This window comes from Mustela nigripes, chromosome 2 (genome assembly GCF_022355385.1).
Source record: "Mustela nigripes isolate SB6536 chromosome 2, MUSNIG.SB6536, whole genome shotgun sequence".
NCBI lineage: Eukaryota > Metazoa > Chordata > Mammalia > Carnivora > Mustelidae > Mustela > Mustela nigripes.
In genome coordinates this window covers 85,062,143-85,085,844 of record NC_081558.1, presented here as the reverse complement: position 1 = coordinate 85,085,844, position 23,702 = coordinate 85,062,143, and the positions used below count along the sequence as shown (strand labels likewise).

Below are 23,702 nucleotides of genomic sequence, written 5' to 3'. Positions count from 1 at the left end.
AGGCCTTCATTTTTTTTGTTCATTGTCAGCTGAGGCTGCTCCCAGTTTCTAGAGGTCACCCACATTCCTTGGCTAGTGGTCCTCTTGATCCATCTTCAAAGTCAGTTGTATCCTTCCTAGGTAACACCCCTCTGACCTTTCTACCATTACTTCTCTCTGACCACAGTCTGGAAAGGTGGAAAAGTTCTCTGCTATAAAGATTCATGATTAGATGGGCCTACCTGGATAATACCTACCTAGCTCATCTCTGCATCTCAACATCCATAACTTTAGTCACATCTGTTCCTTTTGCCATTTAAGGTAACATTTACAAAATTCCAAAGATTAGAGCCTGGATATCTTTGGCAAGAGTATGGTTCTACCTGTCTGCTGACCACAAACCAAGATGCCTACCCATATTTCAAAATTCTCCTCTTGTGGTGGTGCCATCCCTGGTAAAAATGTACTACGTTAGGGGCTTTGCAGATTAATCTGACGTTCAGGTTTAGGTCTAAGACTAGTCAAGGACATTCACTCAGTCTATTGGAAAACACCAGGCTCCAACAATAGTGCATTCCAAATGCCAACATGAAGAGAAAGGAAAAAATACAAGTTAGGGGCTCCTGAGAAAATACTGTAGCATCTGGGTACAGAAACCCCACCTTTTAATATTCAAAGGAAGATCGTGGTTCTGAAAAAATAAAATGTCTAAGAAATACATTAAAATTTAACTAAACATATGCTTGAAATAATAAAAAAGATGCCCAAGAACATGGCTTCTTGTGAAGAGAACAGAGATGACAAGACTGACATAAAAGAGGTCTGTGAAAGGAAAAGGATTGAAATGAGAAATAAGAATGTAAGAAAATCCCAAGTACAAAAGCAGAATTAAAATCTACACAGAAGTGAGTAAAGGACAAAACTGACACTGCAAAGTAACAAGCCAGTAATGTGTAGGACAAACAGGAGAAATCCTCCTAGAATGCATTATTATGGATTTAGGACTCTTTTGGCTGCAAATTACAGGAACTTCATCCAATCTAGCCAATGAGTCTTCCTTTATTCTGAGAATGTTCAAGTGGAATCTGCCACTTGCAACCAAAAGAGTTCTAAAATAGTTTGGATAGTATATATCAAGTTTGAAAAACTTAATTACTAAAGCTGATTTACCATATATATGTTAGACTCTGCTCCAAAAACAGAAGTTGTGCCTTTTCCACTCTCCATTGAATAATGTTGCATTTAACTATTTCTTCCTTTTTTTAAGAGTCAGGTGGAATTAAATGACTCTGATGATTGCCATTTGATCATATACATTTGTGCATTTTTGTGTAATATGTTATAATTTTGTGTAATATGTTAAAAATCCCCCAAACAAAATGGAAAACAACTCAACCAGAAAAACTGAGGAAAGATAGAGGTATGGAATTGATAAAGTTAAAAGCAGAGATTAATAAAAAAGAAAGGAATAGAAACCTTGATAGATTCATCAGCAACTTCTTTGAAAAAGGAGGCAAAATGCAAAGATATATTAGCTTTCATAGAAAGTGGATATAAGCAAAAGATATGGAAATTTTATTGAAAAATTATTCAATCAATTTTATGAAACTAATGAAACTTTGATACTAAACCTAAAAAGTGTAGTACACAATTTTATGTAATAGGATCGAAACCCACAACTGACAGATGTTCATAAATGGAATTAATCAGTAATATTAAAATCATAATCTGCCATTTTTAGTTGTATTTAGACTTCTAATATAAAGATGCTTTAATATTAGGAAATCATATATACATATCATACCATTAGGACAAACAAAAAAATTTTATCTCTGTAGATGTTGAAAAAGTTATTTAATAAAGTGAACATTCATTCCTGATAGAAACTTATAATATGCCAAGAATAAAATTGTTCCCTTTATAACTATTACTCTCTTTACTGTGTCCATAGTTTTGACTTTTAAGAAGAAATACAAAGGGCCATAGAGCTTACAAAAAATGCAAATTAAAGAAAAAAATAGCAATTGTTCTTTAGTCTCAAAAATAAACTAATAAAAGATGATACTGTAGAATTGTTGGGTCCAAAAGTGTAAATTTACATAAATTTCTTAATATTTATTGCCAAATTGATTGCAAGTCTCCCATAATTTAGGGTATACACAAGAGATTTATATAAATTCTCACCCTTGGACTCAATAATTCTACTTCCAGTTACCTATCCAAAAGAAATTAACAAACAATGCAGATAATGATTTTATAGAAAGATGTTTACCAGAAGATTATAATAGGCAAATTGGAAATAACTTAAAATGATTAAATAGTTATAACAATAATTCCATAAAATTGAGTATTACATAGACATTACAAAGAATTTTAAGATCTTGCAAAAAACACCAATAATACCATAACAATACCAACAATGCAAGTATTGTAAATGGAAAAGGGATTATTACAAAATTACAAAATTATATGCAGTATGATCCCAATTGGTTTTAAAAAATTATTTATAGCTATGTATATTCTGCATAGCACTCATATAAGATAGCAGACAAACTAGGAGAAATCCACCAAAATCTTTACAATGATAATCTCTTAATTGACAGTTCAGAGACAATTTTGACATTCTTCTTTCTTCTTTTTTTTTAATAGCTTACAAATTTTCTACAGTGAATATATATTATTTTTATAATCACGTATTATTTCGGGGCACCTGGGTGATTCGGTCAGTTGAATGTCTGACTCTTGATCATGTGCTGGGCATGGAGCCCACTTTAAAAAAAGGCATTATTTTTCTAGTCAGAATAAAGAGGGTCACCTGGGTGGCTCAGTGGATTTAGCATCAGCCTTTGGCTCAGGTCATGATCCCAGGGTCCTGGGATCAAGTCCCTCATTGGGCTCTTGATCCCTCTGGAGAGAAGATCCTTCTCCCTAGGGCTGCTTCTCCCTCTGCCTGCTGCTCCCCCTGCTTGTGCTCATTCTCTCTCTCTCTGTGACAAATAAATAAATAAAAACCTTTAAAAAAAGAAAAGAAAAGAAAAAAGAAACATTTTAAAAAAGAAACATTTTAAGGGTAGCTTTTCTCTGTAAGAGAAGAGCATTTCATCTTCAAGTTATTGTGTGACAGGTTAAAATCTGAGGCTTACACTTTCTTTCCTCCTTGATGACAGTTTATAGAAATTGCTTTATTTCATTTTAGGATACTCCAGACTCCTAAATTAGGTTTCTTTCTGGCTAGTCTCATGGGTGAATTTCTTTGCAGCCGGTTTGTAAAAGATTAAAACAACCTCATTATTCATAATAGCCAAAAGGTGGAGGCAACCCAAGTGTTCATCTATAGAATAGATAAATAAGTTGTAGTATATACATACAATGGAATATTATCCAGCCTTAAAGAGGAAGGAAATTCTGACACATGCTACAACATGGATGAACCTTGAGAGTATTTTGCTAAGTGAAGTAAGCCAGTCGCAAAAAGCCTAAAACTGTAAGATTCCACTTACATGAAGTGCCTAGGGTAGTTAAATTTATGAAGACAGAAAGTGGAAATGCTGATTGTTAGAGGCGGAGGCATGGGGGAGGAGACAATGAGGAGTTCTCATTTAATGGGTATAGAGTTTTACTTTTGCAAAATGAAAGAGTTCTGAAGATTGGCTGCATGACAATGAGAATGTACCTAACACTACTTAAAAAAATTACAATTAAAAAAGAATAAGTTGGCAAATTTTTTGTTAAGTCTATTTTACCACACACACACACACACACACAAGATTAAAACAGAAAGAGAGAGCTAAAGGACACAAAGGAAGTAGAGAAAGCTTTATCTAGCACAGGCAAGGTGTATTGCACCACTAGCAGAACCTTAGAACTGGACACCTGGGACCTCACCTTTGATTACTGCAAGTCTTCATTTACTAAATCTGTTCCCTGCTTTATTAATTCTGTGAGATGAAAACTCTCCATATCAACTTGTCATCGATTAATGGATATTTGAATAATTTGTAGCACACTCACATGGAAATAAGCATTCTTAAAGCTACATCCTTAGAGGGGCTCTTAATCTGGGCACCACCACTGTAAAGTGGTCCATGAATGGGTTGAGGGTGGGTCTTTATTTCCATGCAAAATTTTGTGTAACTGAATATATCAGTTTTATAAGAGAAGCCCCTTTGCTCTTAGCAGATTTTCAAGGGGGCTCCAAAGTTGAGAACCACTGTTATAAGGAGTATGCCCTACATGATTTAGTCCTTTCACTACCCACATACTCTGGCTATCTCTTGAAAGATAACTAAACACTTTCTCTAAGTTAGGATTTTATGAATATAACAAACTGAGAGTGATTGACCCTTCATTATTGAAAGTTCATGATGTATCATTGCCACCGTCTTTAGCTTAAGCGTGAGTACATAGAACAGACAAGAGTGGTCTAAGTTAGTCCAGTACATTTCAGATTCCTCTTGTTTTCTGTCTATTCAAGGACTGTTGTAATTTTTGTGTTCTAAACTATTCTTGTCTTGTTGAATTTCTACGGAGATTTAACTTTTCTTTTTTTATTAAGACCTTCATTTGTGAATATTTCTCCATCTTTCCTTATGTGCTTGATCAATGTTCATTTCAAAACAGTAGTTTAGGGCGTCTGGGTGGCTCAGTGGGTTAAGCCGCTGCCTTTGGCTCAGGTCATGATCTCAGAGTTGTGGGATCGAGTCCCGCATCGGGCTCTCTGCTCAGGGGAGAGCCTGCTTCCCTCTCTCTCTCTCTCTGGCTGCCTCTCCGTCTACTTGTGATTTCTCTCTGTCAAATTAATAAATAAAATCTTTAAAAAAAAAAAAAACAGTAGTTTAAAAAATTCTTGGCAGTGAACCAAAATCAGAAATGTATTTTATAATGCAATCCGTTGCACATACACTTATATATACATGTATATGTGGGACAAAATGTCCTGCAATAATACCCTGACTGCATGTGAAACATTGATATTTTCTTTTCTTTTCTATTCTATTCCATTTTACTCCACTCATTGATATTCTACATTAGCTATGAAAAGAATTGCTACTTGTGACCTGAATCCGTCGTTCTCAAAGTGGTTCTCAAATTTGGCTGTACATTAAGATCACTTAGGGAGCTTTAAAAATACTTATGCCTGAGTCCATCCTTTGTCCCTGCTCCCTTCAGTTGCCACCAACTGAAGATTGTGATTTAATTGATCTGGGGAAGGACCTGGGCATTGGGATTTTAAAGAAGCAAACTCCAATCATGGGGGAATCATCTGATGTGTAGCCAGGGTGGAGAAATGGACTTAAATGGATTTCACTGTCCTCTGTTACATATCATCCCTCAGGTTGAAAAGCATCTTTTGAAATGGTCTCTTTGATTACTGTTTGATGCTATAGCAACTTAATATTTCTATTACATTTCTTTTATTTTTAAAATGATATTTATTATCTTCATATTATTTATTCAAATCTATCCTGTAAAAGACTGAGGCTTTCATTTGCTCCTATACCTCTGTCCTTGCCTAAGCCACTTGGCAATCATTTCTGGCAATGTGGACTAGACCAGTTCTTCTCAAACTTTAATCTCAAATTTTAACTGCATCAAAATCACCTGGGATCCTTTTTATTTTTATTTTATTTTTTTTTTTAAAAAGGCTTTTTCCACTTTTTTTTTTTTTAAAGATTTTATTTATTTATTTGACAGAGAGAGATCACAAGTAGGCAGAGAGGCAGGCAGAGAGAGAGAGAGAGAAGCAGACTCCCTGCTGAGCAGAGAGCCCGATGCGGGACTCGATCCCAGGACCTGAGATCATGACCTGAGCCGAAGGCAGCGGCTTAACCCACTGAGCCACCCAGGCGCCCTGGGATCCTTTTTATAATAAAGATTCTGATTCAGTATGTCTGGGATGGGGTTTGACATCTGGATTTCTAATGAGTTCACAGGTAAAGCCTATACTGCTGGTCAATGAATGGCTCTTCGAGTTAAAAGATACTAGACAAGGATGCTTCAACTCATCTTTCTAACTGGATCCTTCCCTATTCTCCAGCTAGCCCGCCCTGTGTTCTTTCCCTTAGTTATTTACAGTTTTGCACAAACCTTGATGAAGCAGGTAGTATTTTATTTCCTTCCCATTGATAGGATAATTGACCTTCTGACTGGGGCTTAAGATGGCAGAAAAACCTCTCCCCAACTCCAAAAGTACAGATGTGTGAAGGTTATGAACCTTAGACATCAGACTAGTAAACACCCCACTTTGCTATTGTAGTTTGAGCAGGTTTCCTTGATTGTATGTCCCCTACTGTGCAGGTGATATGTGTGTGTGTACCCACTTGTAATACAATAAGTTCCCACATTTTAAGCATTCTTTCTAATCGTTGAAACTGAATAATGCCTTCTTAGCAAGATATCTGCACTTGAATTTAACACTACCCTACATTAAGGTATTTGTTTGCAAGCCTGTCTTTGAGGTCAGTGACTCTGCCTTACTCATCCTTATATCATCAAAGAGCCTATTGGCCAGTCAATGAATATTTATTTGCTGAATTGAATTGTGGTAGTAGTAGTTCTTAATCACCATGATAATGCTTAGAGTACCACCTCAAATCTTGGTGGCCAAAACGAACTGGCATTTATTTGGCTCATCAGTCTGGATCATCTGATGATGTGTCAGATGGTAGGCTTACACTTGCCAGGTGACAGAGGTGACTGGGCCTTTGCCTCTCATCCACCAGCAGGCTAGTCCACTCATTTTCTCAAAAGTGGTGACAGAAGTGCAGGCATGCAGGTTAAGACAAGTACGTGTCTTTTCAAGCTGCTGCTTACACATATTTAGTAATATCCCGTTGGCCCCAGCAAGTACCCTGACCACTGAGTCCAGGGACACTGCAGAAGGATATGGTGAAGGGCAATGGTAAAGGGTTGGAGCCATTTTTGCTCTTAATCTGCCACAGTGGCTTTCCTTTCCTCCTTTTTTTCACAATTTTATCCCCCAAGTCTAAACTTTCTGCAATAAGTGGAAACATGATAATGATGCTGAAGTCCTTCCTGATTTTAATTTTGAAACCACTAGTTACTACTGTCATAATAGAGGCTTGATCTGGAGTGATTTAGTCAAAGACACGAAGACCCTGATTTTCACTGGAGTGCAGCCTGGGTTTCATTATAGTCCATTCTCATGTCAGGTGTATCAGCCACAATCCTTCCCACCTGCTGGTGCGCCATCCTTCCAGGCACTGGGCCAATATGCAGGCAAGCAGACAGCCATGTGTTTTAATCAGCATCTGTATCTTGATTTTTTTGGGTTGCTCTTTGAGCCATGTTAAACAAAAACATAAAAATTACCTTAAAAGCACCTTGATGAAAAGACACTGTTACCAACTTTCTCATCAGATGGGAGGAAAATACTGAACATGCAGATTAGTGGCCAGCATTGCTGAATTCACTGAACCCCAAATAAAAAACCTAATAAATGTCTAGTTTAACAAAATGATCATAAAGAAACCATTGATTGTAATAACAAGAAAAACTAAACAACCAATGACATTCTCGGTGTCCCCTTACTCGCCTACCACAAGGAGATATATTACATGAAACATATGCACATAATTGAGAGGCAAATAGAATTGCTTAAAAAGAGATACTCAACTGACAGCAATAAAATTTAGGCCAAAAATCAAAAAACTATTAAGCCTAGCAGTAACATTGATTTGAGCACTATTTTCTTATTTGGTTAGTCCTAGGAGGACCATTGAGTTGCTATTTTGTTTAAGCTGGTGGAAAGGTAAACTAATCTCGTTTAACGGGCAGAAGATGCAGAAGCTGTGCTTTCTCTCTTCATTGCAAGGGATGGATCAGGGTTATGAAGCTTCAGTAAGATTATTGTGTTCGATATAATTTATTTCCTGGAAAGTTAGAGACTTGTAGAGATCACACCTCAGCTCTTGGGGGAAAAAATCAGCCAGCTCCAAGTAAGATTGTGAAGTGGGTCAGATTTGCCAGATCCCAGTCTCAGCCTTTTCCTTTAGGAGGGAATCCACCACAAATCATCATTGGGGATCATAAATGGAGACCTCTGTTTTTTCTTCCTATCCAAAAGACCTGAAGCTTATTTGCATGTCCATGTTAATTGACTAACAAGTCAAAGCATTTTTTTTTTTTTTGCACCTAAAGGCAATAAAGTTCCTGAAGAAGGATTTTTTTTTTTTGGTAAAAGCATAATGCCGTTTTCATCCCTAAAATGATATAAAGCATCTATCCTTTGACAGGGCAGATTACAGTTCACTGATATGTGCAGAAACAAAAACCACACATGGCACTTCAGATACGAAATGAAAGTTTAGGGACATCTGTTTATGTATGGCAGATCGAAGACCTCTGACAGCTTACTCCTTCCAACATCCTGCCAAAAGTTCAGCAAAGAATAAACCCAAATAAAACAACTATAAGAAAGGAAACAATGGCAGATGAAGATGGTTAATATTTCAGAAGACTGACAGCAGATGGCCTCATGGTAACTGACTTGTATCAGCGTTCTCCACTCTGCTAAGGTTTTGTGGGATAGTGGCAATGAAGGAGCTGACGAGGGGGTGGAAGAGCACACTCCTTTCTCTCTCCATTGTAGTTTGTGTGAGGGCAGAGTGTGCTCCTCTGTGTACACTGGACCTGTCCTTGAAAGCTGGGTAAGCTGTATCTGCATAGTGAATGTCTGTCAAATTGGGTGGAAGATTCTCCCAAGAACCGTAGAGCATCCGAGATCTTACCCTGGTCATGAGCATATAGGTTAGCCTGCCACATGGATGTTGGCAGAAGACATGGGACTTCAGGGACAGAGACAAAGAACTCTTATTACTTCTAACACAATAAACAGCATGAACTTCATATTCCCATAAGGTCCTCTTGCTCCCCAAGTTCCACAAAAGTGATGTAAAACACATCTGGTAGATGCCTATGCAGTAACTTTGTGTCACAGCTGAGAAACCCTAGCTTAGAAAACTCCAGCCTTTCATGATCTTTTCCTTCATGACTCATGCAAAACAACTGTTCCAACATTTGCTTTGGGGGGATGGTGGGAAAGAGTCGGGGGAAATAGTATCTCTGTTCTACTGGACAGCAAGCAACTTTCCTCTCTTCCAGAGAGAGACACTATCTCTACCTTCCAAACTATCTGTTATATACGTGGTCTTGAAAAAGATAGTGGGTAAAAAATTTGTCAGTGCTCCTGCTCCTAAAACATGCAGATTTGCAAGAGACCCATGGAGAATTATCTCCCAAGAAAGTTATGAAACTCTTCTGATTCTTCTGATAGCAAAAATGTAACTTAACCACTTTTGCCTGGGAACCAGTCCTTATGGTCCCATAGAGTTTCAACTGTGAATTGTGAAATTATACACAACTACCTTGTTAGTTGTTTGCCTATTTTTCTCAGCCCCACTTATAGTTTGCTCTGTGATGTTGGGAGTAGGACTCCAAAACGACATCTTCCAGATACATTCTTCTGATAGGAGGTGTTGGCTGGAGGTTGGAAGGCAGGAGGAGAGGATAATGGGTCCTCTCCTGGTTTTCAGCTCAGGTTTGCAAGCCTCCAGAAAGAGAGGACAGGTATAGCCATAGCGTCCAGCTTCCTTTGGTACTTCCAAAATCAGCCTGCAGCTGCCCCTCAGTGGCCTATGCAGCAGGCATGCTTTTGGAAGAGCAGCCCTACCAACCCTCCCTCATCCCTACCCAATCAAGCATGTGTCCTATCACCTGCCATTCTATCCTCAGAATCCCACTTCTATTATCGTCCAGCCCTGGTCTCCCTTTGCTTTCTAGCACCTACATGGTTATGCCCCCTTCTCAGAGATTTGAGCAAAAACCAGCTCTGTGAGGGTGCCTTTTCCTATCCTAATAACTTCACAGAACTTTTAGGTTCTAGAAACACATCTCATCCTTTTTGCTTTCTTAGTTCTGGAGGTGGTAGCATTCCTGGTATTTTCTATAGGTTACCTCAGCATCCCACTTCCAACCTTTCAGTGCCTGAGTGTCAAATCTCTATATTAAATACCTCTGTTTGAAATACCTAGCATGGGTTTTGCTTTTATGACTGGCCTTTGGCTAATATACAATACTCATAGTTAGAATGATCTCATGTTTTCATCCAGTGTTTAAATTTTCATTTTCTCTTAAATTTAATTTTTATCTTTATCAAAGAACATAGTTCAAAATACCAAATAGTACAACAGTCCCTTGCCCAGTGGCATGGTGGTTAATGTTTAATAACCACCTGTCTAGAGAAAGAAAGCCTTTCATTTATAATATATGCCAATTTCCACATTGTAAATATACCATCCATAGCCAATTGCAAGTGACCCATGTGACATAACTGGACACAGAGTTGGGAACTGATGTGTACCATCAGCTTTTGTGGGCCAGCATGAACCAGCTCCAGACATCCCTGACCCTTCTGCATTCTTCCTCACCTTCAAGGCGACCACTTCAGCTTTTATAGCCAGCATGGTTGGTTTTGACCTCCATATTGCCACGTGAAGAGAACTAAAGGGAATCACCTCTTTGTCCCAATGCAGGCAGAGAAAATAACTGGCATTTATTGATCATATCCTTCACTTACTTAACCTCTTCTCCTTTATGCCTCAGTTTTAATGGCATTTCCTGAGAGAAGCCTTTCTTAATCACACCCAATTTAAATTTGATCCCATATGCTGGTCATTCTTATACTCCTTTATTCTTTAATTTCATGGCACACATCCCTGTTTGTAATTCTATTTAGGCTCATTTATTTATTGTCTGTCTCTTCCACTAGTTTGGAAGCTCCACAAGGCCAAGGATTTCTTTTTTTTTTTTAAGATTTTATTTATTTGACAGACCGAGATCCCAAGTAGGCAGAGAGGCAGGCAGAGAGAGAGGGGGGAAGCAGGCTCCCTGCTGAGCAGAGAGCCCGATGCGGAGCTCGATCCCAGGACCCTGGGATCATGACCTGAGCCGAAGGCAGAGGCTTTAACCCACTGAGCCACCCAGGCGCCCCACAAGGCCAAGGATTTCATATATATTGTTCCTCACTGTATTCTTGCACAGTATTTGGAAAGCTCTTTGAATAGTACTTGCACATTATAGCTGCTGGATAAATATTTGTAGAATAAAGGAATAAAGGAGTGAAAAGATAATAAAAAGAATGAATGTATAATACATGCTAGGTACTCTCCTGAATTATTTCATACATATTATTTCATTTACCTTTAAAAACGCTCCTACCAGGTATCAATCATTGTCTCCATTATAGAAATAAGGAAGTTATCTCAAAGAGGTTAAGTAATGGGCTTCAAAGTGTTTTCAGTAATGTTAGAATTTTACATAAAAATTGGGTCTTTTGGTTCAAAGCCCTGTGTTTTTGTGCTCCATCATTGCTGAGTTAATATTCAGTCTTATTCCTCTGCTTAGGCCTTAAATTGTACCTTATTCCAAGTTCTCATATATATTGATTGGCAGGTCTTTTTGACTTGAGCAAAAGAAAATAAAATCTGACCCCTAATTATGTCTTTGGCCTAATACTCAACCACTTCTTGTTCTTGGTTCCTCCTGCCACTTTAAAATGCAGGCCTTTCATTAAGTGACTGTGGTTCCAATCCTCTCATAGAGGAGTGAAACTGGATAAGATAAGAGGGTTTGGCTGCTGGTGGGCCAAGCTAAGGAATTTGAACTTCATCCTCTCAGCAATATTAGCTATTCTAGCAATCAAAGTAAGGGCTGCCAGAGGTGCCTGGGTGGTTCAGTTGGTCAAGCATCTTCCTTAGGCTCAGGTCATGATTCCAGGGTCCTGCGATCAAGCCTCATATCAGGTTCCCTGCTGGGGAAGCCTGCTTTTCCCTCTACTCCCCACCTGTGCTCTCTTTCACTATCTCTGTCCTCTCTCAAATAAATAAAATCTTTAAATTTTTTTAATTTTAAAAATTTTAAAATTTTAATTTAAAAATTTTTAATCACTTTGCAAGAATTTTATTACCAAGGAGGCTAAATATATTTTGAATTTCTTAGCCATTTACTTCAGCTATGCAAAATGTATTTACAAGTATTTTTTTAAAATTAACATATAATGTATAATTTGCTTTAGGGGTGCAGATCTGTGAATCATCAGTCTTACACAATTCACAGTGCTCAGAATAGTGCATACCCCCCTCAATGTCCATAACCAAGCCACCCTATCCCTCCTTCCCACCCCCCAGCAACCCTGTTTGTTTCCTGAGATTAAGAGTCTTTTATAATTTGTCTTCCTCCCCCGTCCCATCTTGTTTCATGTTTTTCCCTCCCTTCCCCCACGATCCCCCACCCTGCCTCTCAAATTTCTCATATCAGGGAGATCATATGGTAATTGTCTTTCTCTGATGGACTTATTTCGCTCAGCATAATACCCTCTAGTTCCATCCAAATGGTAAGATTTTGGGTTTTTTTATGACTGCATAGTATTCCATCGTATATATACACCACCTCTTCTTTATCCATTCATCTGTTGATGGATATCTAGGTTCTTTCCGTAGTTTGGCTATTGTGGACATTGCTGCTATAACCATTTGGGTGCACGTGTCCCTTCAGATCACTACATTTGTATCTTTAGGGTAAATACCCAGTAGTGCGATTGCTGGGTCGTAGGGTAGCTCTATTTTCAACTTTTTGAGGAACCTCCATGCTGTTTTCCAGAGTGGCTGAACCAGCTTGCATTCCCACTAACAGTGTAGGAAGGGTCCCCTTTCTCCACATCCTCACTAGCATCTGTCATTTCCTTATTTGAAGGTTAAATACAATGAATGGATAGAATACGACTATAACAATGAAAATTTAAAAATAAAAATTTTTAAAAATTATTGATAAGATAAAATAGTTTAAAAAGGTTAAAATAAGAAAGAGAAAAATTTAAAAAATAGAATAAGAGGGGTGCCTGGGCTGCTCAGTGGGTTGAGCCTCTGCCTTTGGCCCAGGTTGTGATCTCAGGGTCCTGGGATTGAGCCCCACATCAGGCTCTCTGCTCAGCAGGGAGCCTGCTCCCCCACTCCCTGCCTGCGTCTCTGCTTACTTATGATCTCTCTCTCTGTCAAAAAAATAAAATCTTAAAAAAAAATAGAATAAGAAAAAATAAAATTAAAAAAATTTAACTTTGAAAGACTAAAGAATCGTGGGGGAAAAGCCATGAATTCTACGTGTTGCATTCCCCTACCTCTGGAGTTCCCCAGTTCTCATTTGTTGATGAACTTGGTCTTGGCTGGATGTTCCTGCTGATCTTCTGGGGGAGGAACCTGTTGTAGTGATTCTCAAATGTCTTTGCCCGAAAAATTGCACCATGCTTGCCAGGGGCCAGGCTAAATAATCTGCTCTGTTTTGCTCTCGGGAGCTTTTATTCCCCAAACCCTTTCCATATAGCTTTGGAGGATGGGAATGAAAATGGCAGCCTCCCAATCTCCCACCCCTAGTTGCTGAGAGCTCTGGGCCCCCACGCCTCAGTGCGCCCTCAGAGAAAAGCAGTCAGTCACTCCCGTCTCCCTGGTCTCTGGCCGCACTGCATGCTCAGCCAGACTGTGACCAAACCTTTCTATCTCTGGCACATGGCCCTGTTTGGAGTCTTAAAACACAGCAGTTTCCTGCCATGCGCGCTTCTGCGCTGATCCTCCTGGAAGAGGAAGGTGAGTCTCCCTGGATCTGCCACTTGCAGTGCAGTGTCCCTGCTTAAAAGCACTGGCCTAACTGTGCCTTGGATCATGGCTTAAGGTAACCCCGAGCTGAGAGCCGCTCCTCGGCTCCCTCTTGGCAGCCTGCTTCCCCTCTCCAATACCTGGGAGCTCTGCCACTCTCAAGACACCATCCGGTCTGGAGACCACACTGTCCCAGCAAGGGCTCCGCCCCCTGCTTAGCCTCTGGAGCAACGTCCCTCAGTGCAGCCAACTTCTGAAAGTTCCTGTTTTGTGCTCTGCTGCTCTACCACTTGCGGGGAGCCGACCCCTCCCCACCGTGATCTCTCTTCTCATATACTGCCCCAGATTCACTTCTCTGCACATTCTATCTTCCAGAAAGTGGTCACTTTCCTGTTCCTAGAATTGCTGCTCTTCTTTTTGATCTCCTATTGAGTTTGTAGGTGTTCAGAATGTTTTGATAACTATCTAACTGAACTCCCAGGATCCCATGAGATTTAGGTCTCCTACACCTCTGCCATCTTGCTCTAATTTAAATTTAAAAAGAAATTGTATTTCTTTATTTGAGAAAGAGAGCATGAATCGCATGAATAGGGGGAAGGAGCAGAGTAGCCCTATATGGGGCTCAATCCCAGCATCCTGGGATCATGACCTAAAGAGTAGGCAGGCATTTAACTGACTGAGCCACCCAGGTGCCCCTAAATAAATAGTCTTTTTTTTTTTTTTTAAAGATTTTATTTATTTACTTGTCAGAGAGAAAGAGAGAGAGCATAAACAGGGGGAGTGGCAGGCAGAGGGAGAAGCAGGCTCCCTGATGAGCAGGGAGCCTGATGTGGGACTCAATCTCAGGACCCTGGGATCATGATCTGAGCCAAAGGCAGACACTTAACTGACTGAACCACCAGGCATCCCCTAAATAGATAAAAATCTTAAAAAAAAAAAAAAAAAAAAAGGTAAGGGATGCCAGAGTGAAGGATTTTTCAGAGAATGAAGATAGTGGCAGAATATAGGGTAAGTTGGAGTGGAGAAGTGCAGGAATTCTGTCTCAGCGTCTCTTTTTAAATCTATGTTTGAGATATTAAAGACCTGAGCTAAGATGGTCACAGGAGAGGTAGAGATGAGGAGATGGAAATAAGGGACCTGAAAAGAACAATCAGCACAGTTCAGTGGCAAAATGGAATATTTTGTGGAAGGAAAATAAGTCCAGGACAGTAGAATTGGTTATGGCTTCTTGCTCAGCCACTTACTAGTCATATGCCTTTTGGCCTTATCTTGTTCATCTGGAAAGAAGGAGGCAGGGCTAGATGACCTGGGTTTCTTCCAGTTTGAAAACTTTTAATTGTGATTAAAAGTATAAAAATTAGTGCAAGGATTTATGAATTAAAGGATAGTGAAGCCTGTTTACAGAAATGAGGAAGGTGGATACATGCCTAGCTGTGCTCACATGTATGTGTGTATATATGTGTGTGTGTGCAAGAGGAGGAGGAGAAGGAAGAACAGGACATTACCAGAATAAATCAAGACTTTCTCATATGGTAGTAGATAATCATCATGAAAATATATCAGCACATTTCTCAGCTTTTTCTGCATTTGTCCTTAATCTTAGAGTATCTTCCTATACTGCAAAGGCTGGAAATCTAAAAATTACAGCTTGGATTCTGGCTGTAAATTGTATTCAATCAATTAGAGGCACGTGTCCTAGCTTTGGAAGGCGGAAATGAAGTGAAGGTCATCTGTCTCCTTGAAGAGCAAAGTAATGGAGATCTGTATCTAAAGGGAGTTGAGGTGTCCAGGTTTGCTATTTCAGTGTCTGATCACCAGATTCATGGGTGTTGAGACACAGTGCTGGGAAAGAGCTTTCGGATTTCTAGATCAGGCTTCCTGATGCCTAATACTCCAACTCTTTCAAATGATTTAGCAAGCATCTTGCTCCACATGTTAAATCTTTTTCCATAAAAAATATCTAGAAAGATTTGTGTTGCCTGTATTAAACTAACACAGAGCTCAGATTCAACACAAAGTCTCCCTGGTCCATTGATTTCAAAGTCATCTTATTTCGCTTACTAATAGCCCACAATCTTCTTTCATATTAAGAGAACAATAGAATCTCCATGCAGGAAATGTCACTGGAGTCTTCTAACAAACATATATTTCTGTCCATAAAGAAGAGGAAAAAATCTACTCCATTTTAGGATGGCTATGTGATCAGAGGCTAGATCACACCTGGTTTTCCCCAGGGACTTGGGTCAACCGCAGAGAGGAAAAGAATGAGACAATAGTTACAACAAATTGTAAATCCTTTAGGATACCCCTTAATTCCTATGTCATTGCTCCTCGCTGAGACAAACGTTAGAACCCATCCGAAAGGAGAAAATACTGAGGGAAAGTGATTGCCCTTGTAGATGAGAAATCAGCAAAAATCAGTGGCATTGTCACTGTTAGTGTGTCTTACAGGTACGTACATTTGAAAGGACTGTTCACATTAGTTTTCCAAGTATGGTTCCTACACCAGCAGCATTAACATCACTCAGGAATTTGTTAGAAATATAGATTCTTGGGTCTTACCCCAGACATACTGGGACCAGAAACTCTAGGTTTGGTGACCGGTAATCTGTATTTTTATTTATTTATTTATTCATTTTTAAAAAGATTTATTTATTTATTTGACAGACAGAGATCACAAGTAGGCAGAGAGGCAGGCAGAGAGAGAGGAGGAAGCAGGCTCCCCTCTGAGCAGAGAGCCCGACGAGGGGCTGGATCCCAGGACCCTGAGATCATGACCTGAGCCAAAGGCAGAGACTTTAACCCACTGAGCCACCCAGGCACCCCTGGAAATCTGTATTGTTAAATTATCCTTGTGATTCTGATGCTTGTTAGAGTTTGAAAATGATTGATAATTTGAAAATTATCAATCATCAATATGCATTCACAAAGTCCTTCACAGTCAACGATGACTGAATTTTCTTTATGGGTGTGATGATCTACGTGGCTGATGGCTATAGATAAGCAAGCTGTTGGTGGGTGCTGCTTTAAGCTCGGGGGTCAAATAACTTACCCAAGAACAATGGTAGTTCACTGAGAAGAATTTTAGTTTTTTCTTTTGGAACTATGTTCAAAATATTCACGAAGATGAGAATAATATTTTCCTATATAGGAAAATTTGGGTGTTTTTTAAAGTAAGTGTATAATCCTATGAAAATTAGGTTTAAATAATATTGTTCAATTGACAAGTGAGTCATCTTAAAAACAATTTTAGAGACTTGTCTGTCTTTATTTTTCTTACCATAAAATTTTGAGACTTAAACATATGTATATGTTATATCTCTCAGAAACAGAACCATAATATAATTTTTGTTTTTTATTTTCATTTTATTTTATTTTTGATTAATTAATTAACTAATTAATCTCTGCTACACCCAACATGGGGCTCGAACTCATGACCCCAAGATTAAAAGCCACATGCTCTACCAACTGAGACTACCAGGTGTCCCCATGCCTTTTAGAGGAAAGAAAATTCTAAATAGTTTAAGTGGTTAATAATTTTTGGTGGTAAATGATGAGATACCACCTGAATTCAAAACACTTTATTATTATTTTGCCTAAAACATGTACAAAAGCAATTTAATATCAAGCAAATATAGTTATGGAGACAGATGTTATGTCTTGGATCACCTTATCCTTTAAATAAAGAATATAGGTTAATGCTAATTAGTTTTAATAAATGTTTTCAAAATACGTAAGTAGCCATGCCAACTGAATATTGTAAATGGATTCTTGAGATCAGATCCTTTAAAGCCTTCAAAAGCATAGAGCCATTCTAATATTACCAAATGCTGAGTCAGTGTATTTCACCATCATCAGAACTGGGAATGAGATATTCGGGGCGCAACTAATAAAACTCAGTCCTTGCTCATATTGTTTCATGAGAGTCTACTTTTATGAGGCGAGTCCTATCTCTATGAATAATTTGTTCCATAACCCAACTCATTCTGTTGGTTAAAATTTGGGTATTATTGCATAATCTTGTTGAGGAAAATAGAGTAACATCTTGAACAGCCAAGTAGCTCTTTTTAGTCATTTTCAATAATAATGTAAAAATGAGAGCACAAATTGATTTATGCTTGTGGCACTATTTGAAATAAAAATGAAGAAATTGTCTCTTTTACAGGGTTCAATTCTTCAAGGAATTGCATCAATGTTCTCTCAGTGTGTTCAGCTAATGTTTTGTTGAGTTTTAACCATTTCTTTGCTTTTATTAAATTTCTAATGGGGTTTTTCTGCTTAAAAAAGGTTTATGCTAATGTAACATATATTTTAGCCTGAAGGAGTGTATGAAGGACAAGGAAAATAAACATGTCAAATTGAATGAATGGGATTGTGTTAATGATCAGAAGGGATCATTCAAGGATGTAGCTGAATTTCTCCCCAAAGTGCCTATTTCAATCACTCCTTCCTCTTCCAGAGTGGATTGTTCAGTTACAGTTTCCCATTTCTCTCTCTCTCTCTTTTTAAAAAATTAACATATAATGTATTATTTGCCCCAGGGGTACAGGTCTGTGAATCATCAGCCTTACACATTTCATAGCACACACCATAGCACATACCCTCTCCCATGTCTATAACCCAGCCACCCTCTCCCTACACCCCCACCCCCCAGCAACCCTCAGTTTGTTTGGTGAGATGGAGAGTCTCTTATGGTTTGCCATTTCTCTTGAATCCTTAATCTCTACCTGGCTCCTTTACTTCTGCGAGAAATGTGCTCACTTTTGCTCTCTTCTAAATTAAAAACCTTCCCTTCACTCTACACTCCCCTCACGCTATTTTCCTATTTTTCTCCTCCACTTTACCACCCAATCAGGAGCCTTCCAGGGTCCCTGACATCATCCTTTCGCCACCTGCTCACTTAAGTCTCCACAATGTGGTTTTAAGCACAGCATTCTGAAAAATCTCTACCTCTTACGGGAAGGAAAGGAAAGGAAAGGAAATGTTGTTAGAAAGGAGGACACAGAAAGCTTCAACCATGTTGGTAATGTTCTATTTCTGTAACTATTTTTTATAGAAATAAAATAATTTTGCAATATTTTTTAAAGTAGCCTTCCACCATTGCTATTGTGCTAAAACTTGTCATCAGATGCCAAGACCAATAACCTTCCCACTTGATTTGAGGCTACTGATCCAACTTCCTTTGTTTAGAAATTGTTTTCTCACTATAAAATATTACTTCCAATAAAAATACAGACAATACTATGAAAAACTTATTTAAGTATTTAAATTAAATTCTTAATGAGGAGGGACAACTGGGTGGCTCAGTCAGTTAAGCGTCTGCCTTTGACTAAGGTCATGATTGCAGGGTCCTGGGATTGAGTCCCACACTGGGCTCCTTGCTCAGCTGGGAGCCTGCTTCCTCCATCTGCCTCTGCCTCTCCTCCCTGCTTGTGCTCTCTCTCTCTCTCTTACTCACTCTCTCTCTCTCAGATAAATAAACAAAATCTTAAAGAAAACAAATTCTTAATTAAGGAGCTTAAATCCCTATTATTCCCAATCTCCAGAGATAACCATTGTGAACATTTTTTTTACTGCAAGTGTTGTGTATATGTCTGCATATTTTGCTTAGTAAAATTTCTGTTTTATATTCTGATTTTTCTCTTAATATTAAATTAAAGGCATTTTCCCAAGTCCTTTCACTATTCTTCAAAAGCACAATTTTAAAGAACAGCTTAATATCCTGCACTGAAAATATACAATTATTTATTTAGCTGACCCATTCATTAGAACAATCAGCTCTGTTGATCTTCCAGGACAACATTCCCTGAATACTTGTCTTGTTCTGGGAAGGCTTCAAAGTGTCTTGTGTTTCTTATCTCCCTTTGACCTCACAATAGCCTTCTTTGGACCAGAGGAGAGATCAAGGAATAAAACCAGAAAGGGGCAGTTTCTGTGTGTCAAACCTCTTTATATCTCTTGACCTATTCTTTATTCCTTCTGTCCTACACTCCCTTGACATCAACTACCCCTTTCTGCAGACTACCATCAAATCTCAAGTTGCTGTTCCCAATTTCCCTTTGGAATTCTGGGGTTTCACACTTAACTACTTCCTTCCTGGTCTTCTACTCTAGGATGTTCACAAAACACCTTAAACTTGAGATGGCCTGAACTACCCTTTTGCCCGACAAACCTTCTCTTCCTTCTTTCCACCCCCAGCTCAGTGAATGGCCCTACAACCCAAGGTATCATCTTTCCTTTTGCATCACCAGTTGTTAAGGCCTGCCCCACCTCTTTTATATTTTCCAAAATTATTATTTCCCCTTTTCCTCAGTGACTTCTCAAGTGACTTATTCATTACCTTTCTTCTGGACCATTTTAACAGACTCTTTGAGGAACTGTCCTGACTTCCATCCTTTGTAGTGTCAATTCATTTGATCTACATTGTTTTATTAATCTGGCTCTGTTTCGCTTATACACCTGCACTCATGCTTCATGCCCCGCAGACAAAGTCTAAATCCCTGGGCCTGATATTTAAGATGTACCTTCTGGCAAGACCCACTGTTCTGGCAAAAATGACGTCCACACACCCTTGTGCTTTTGCTTTTATTCTTCTTTCTACACGTAGTGTTTGTTTACCCATGCTTCCTCTTCTCCACCCTCCCACTTTATTTGTGCTAAGGACACCCATCTGTCAATATCCATGTTACCATCACTCCTACACAAATCCCGCCTTACCCTCCCCTTCAGGACAAATATCTTCCAAAATTGAGACTCAGTAACTCTTTGTTTTCTTTTTTGGACCATATCACTAAAACTGTAAAAGTATAATGGGAGAAACTCTTGGGTCCCCTACTACAGTATGAACTCCTCTAGAGCAGGAATGTGCATCCTCCATCTTGCTGCTCTCTCTGGCACCTGGCACAGTGCCTGGCACGTAAAGTGCTCAGTAAATGCTTGTCAAGTGTTGGAATGAATGATTCTGCTGACCAGTATAACATATCCATATCACTAATTCCATTTCCTTTCTTTACCTTAACTCTGTAATTTTGGCCCCACTTCACTTTCTGTCCACTTTCATACCTTGCAGATTCCTTGCACCAGCCCCTCTCAGGAAGCCCCACTTACAGTAACACTTAAGAGATACCTAAGAGGGGTGCCTGGGTGGCTCAGTAGTTAAGCATCTGCCTTTGGCTCAGGTCATGATCCTAGGGGCCTGGGATCGAGCCTCGCATTGCATCGGGCTCCCTGCTCAGCAGGAAGCCAGCTTCTCCTCTCCTACTCCTCCTGCTCTCGCTGTCTGTGTCAAATAAATAAAATCTTTAAAAAGAAAGAAAGAAAGAAAGAAAGAAAGAAAGAAAGAAAGAAAGAAACAAGAAACACTTATAGCCCCTTCTCTAGTAACTAATCCCAAACTATTAGACTGACATTTACTTGCCCATCCATTTCCTCTCCCAGGAATTCAGTTCTCCAGCACTATTCAGAGAGGTATATTATATAAGCATGGATGCTTTTGGTTACAAGTGACAGAAATCCAACTCAATCTAGCTTGAGCCAAAAGTGGGCCTTTATCTGAAGGATCTGGCAATAGCTAGCAGAACCAGAAGAAGAGTTTCAAAAACCTGCTTGGTATTGGGGGTTTCAGCATTTGGAACTGGGGACTCTCTTGCCATAAAGACACTCTTTCCCTCTTGTTCTTCATCTTGTTTCTAATTAGTTTAGTCCTGGCATGGCTTGGCTTAGCTTCATTCTCTCCAACTAGAAGTGAAGGCAGACATTAGAGGCAAAGACTGGAGGTAAGAAGGAAGAGGAAGAAAATCCAGGCTGGGGTAAATAAAGATCACCAATCCTCAAGCTCAGCACTTAAATTTTTGCCCAGGTATGGTAACCAACCTAGCCTGTTAGTCTGCTTTAGCCAACCTAAGCTTGTCTTTGTCATTTATAATTAAGAGAGTCCTGACTAATGTAAGTAAATTATTTATCACAGGACTGGCTAATTATTTAGGAGCAATTCGGTAAAATACAGCAACTTAAAAGTGGGATTGAATTGTCCACATTGTTGAAATGTGTCAACAGAAACTGTGAGTCCTGTTGTAGACCTCCACCAAATTTGGATGATTCTGTATGCACATTTTCAAGGGAAGCGTTTTCTTTCATCTTATTTTTTTATTCTTTCATCTTTAAACAACTTTTTATTTAAGAAGAAATTTCAAATTTCAACCCCATCTCCACTCTCTAAATCTCCCACACTCACCAGGTTCTCAGATTTATATACTTGTAACATACCTTACAGATATTCCTTATCTCTTTCCTCATTATCACTCCTTGTTTTGTATAAATTGCTGTTATGTTGAGCTTTCTTTCTCCCTTTTATTAAGGCAGTTATCCATTTACCAGTTTTATCTGAATTATCATAGGAAAATTTATTTTCCCTATAAAAATAATTGGCTTATTTAACTGAATTTTTATTCAGTAGTGCCTAAATTTACAACTGTTCTCCATAAGGTTTTTACTGTGGGGAATTTAACTTCTTTTTATTTAAAAGCTTTTTGGAACAGTGTAATTTTCTTTACCTTTGGCATTTCTAAATTCTTAGGAAATGACCAGTAACCCATCTGTTGCTAGATGCTTTGGAAGCTTCCCATTAGCTATGATGTGATACAATGCTATGCTAAATTAAAATTTATATATTCTTTGATTTTCTTTGTAATGGCTATTAGAAAACTTTTATCTTTGAGTAATGGATTATTGAATATCCAACATGACATCTTTTTATTTTTCTCTGTTCATATTATCTGTATTAATCCACTTCTACATGATCAGATGAAAAGAAATTCTGCATCTGAATTTCTAATGGGCTTTGAAATACATTGTTTCTTTGTATGCTCAGATATATATTCAGCATAAAGACAGACCTGTGATTTCAAAAAAATGTTACCTGTGTTCCCATGTTTTAAAATTTTACTGGAATCTCTTGACAATATTTAAATAATCTGTATTATGATGACATGGCTCCCAATATAAAAACACGAAATAGTCTGAATTTATGGGTTTCGTCTTTGAAATGCCAATTCTGAACAAGGACAAATCAAATTGATTTTCTTACTCAAAACCCACATTACTTTCTGTGTTTATTTTCTTTTTAAGAACTAATCTCAACTATAATAAATCCACATATAATAGGATTGTCTTAAAGAGAAAGTTAATTAAATCAGAAGGTAAAAGGAAATCTGTCTTTCTAAAATCAGAGCATATATATTCCATAATACATTTCCTTCTAGATCAATGGTCTGTGAAGCCTTGTTCCATATTCAGGGTGGTCTCCTGAGTGTCCTGTGAACTAATGCCATGTGGTGGTAATATTTATACTTTGACAACATCTGTATTTGGTCTTTGGCATAAATTAGTAATGCATTCCCTGCTCTCATCAAAAGTAACTTCACATTTCTTATTAATCTCAGTGACATTTATCTGACAGTGGAAATTGGGAGAAGATAGTAAATAAAATAGTTGGTTTCATGGATTTTTAACAAGTATTTTTATTGTGGTAAAATATACATGGCATGAAATCATTTTAACCACTTTTACATTATGTAGCATTAATTGCATTCACAGTGTTGTAGAGCTGTCTGTTGCCAAAATTCTCTCATCACCCCAAACAGAAACTTTGTACTCATTAAGCAATAACTTCCCAGTGCCCCCTTTCTTCAGCCTCTGGTACCCTTTAGTTTACATTCTGCCTAATAATCTAATTTGCTTATTTTAGATATCCTGCACAAGTGGAATCATACATATTTTCATTTTTGTGTCTAGATTATTTCCTTTAGCATAATGTTTTCAAGTTCCATCCATGTTGTAGCATGTGTCCAAATTTCATTCATTCTTATGGCTGAATAATATTCCTTTGTAGAGATACCACATTTTGCTTATCCCTTCATCGGTCAACGGACACTTGGATTGTTTCCATCTTTTGGCTATTGTGAATAGTGCTGCAGTGAACACTGGCAGGCAAGTATCTACTTGAAACCCTGTTTTCAAGTCTTTGGGGGCATATACTTAGGAATGAAATTGTGGGGTCAT

The 23,702-nt window shown here is 38.5% G+C and overlaps 1 protein-coding gene across 1 annotated transcript in view; it reads left to right on the top strand.

Annotated features, from left to right (window-relative positions):
* Positions 1–751: 751 nt before the first annotated feature.
* LOC132010488 (glyceraldehyde-3-phosphate dehydrogenase-like) overlaps positions 752–23,702 on the top strand; it is a 60,186-nt gene continuing 37,235 nt past the window's right edge. The window contains exon 1 of the mRNA XM_059388325.1: positions 752–838. Coding sequence (XP_059244308.1) covers positions 752–838 — 87 coding nt within the window. The remainder of the gene's footprint in view (positions 839–23,702) is intronic.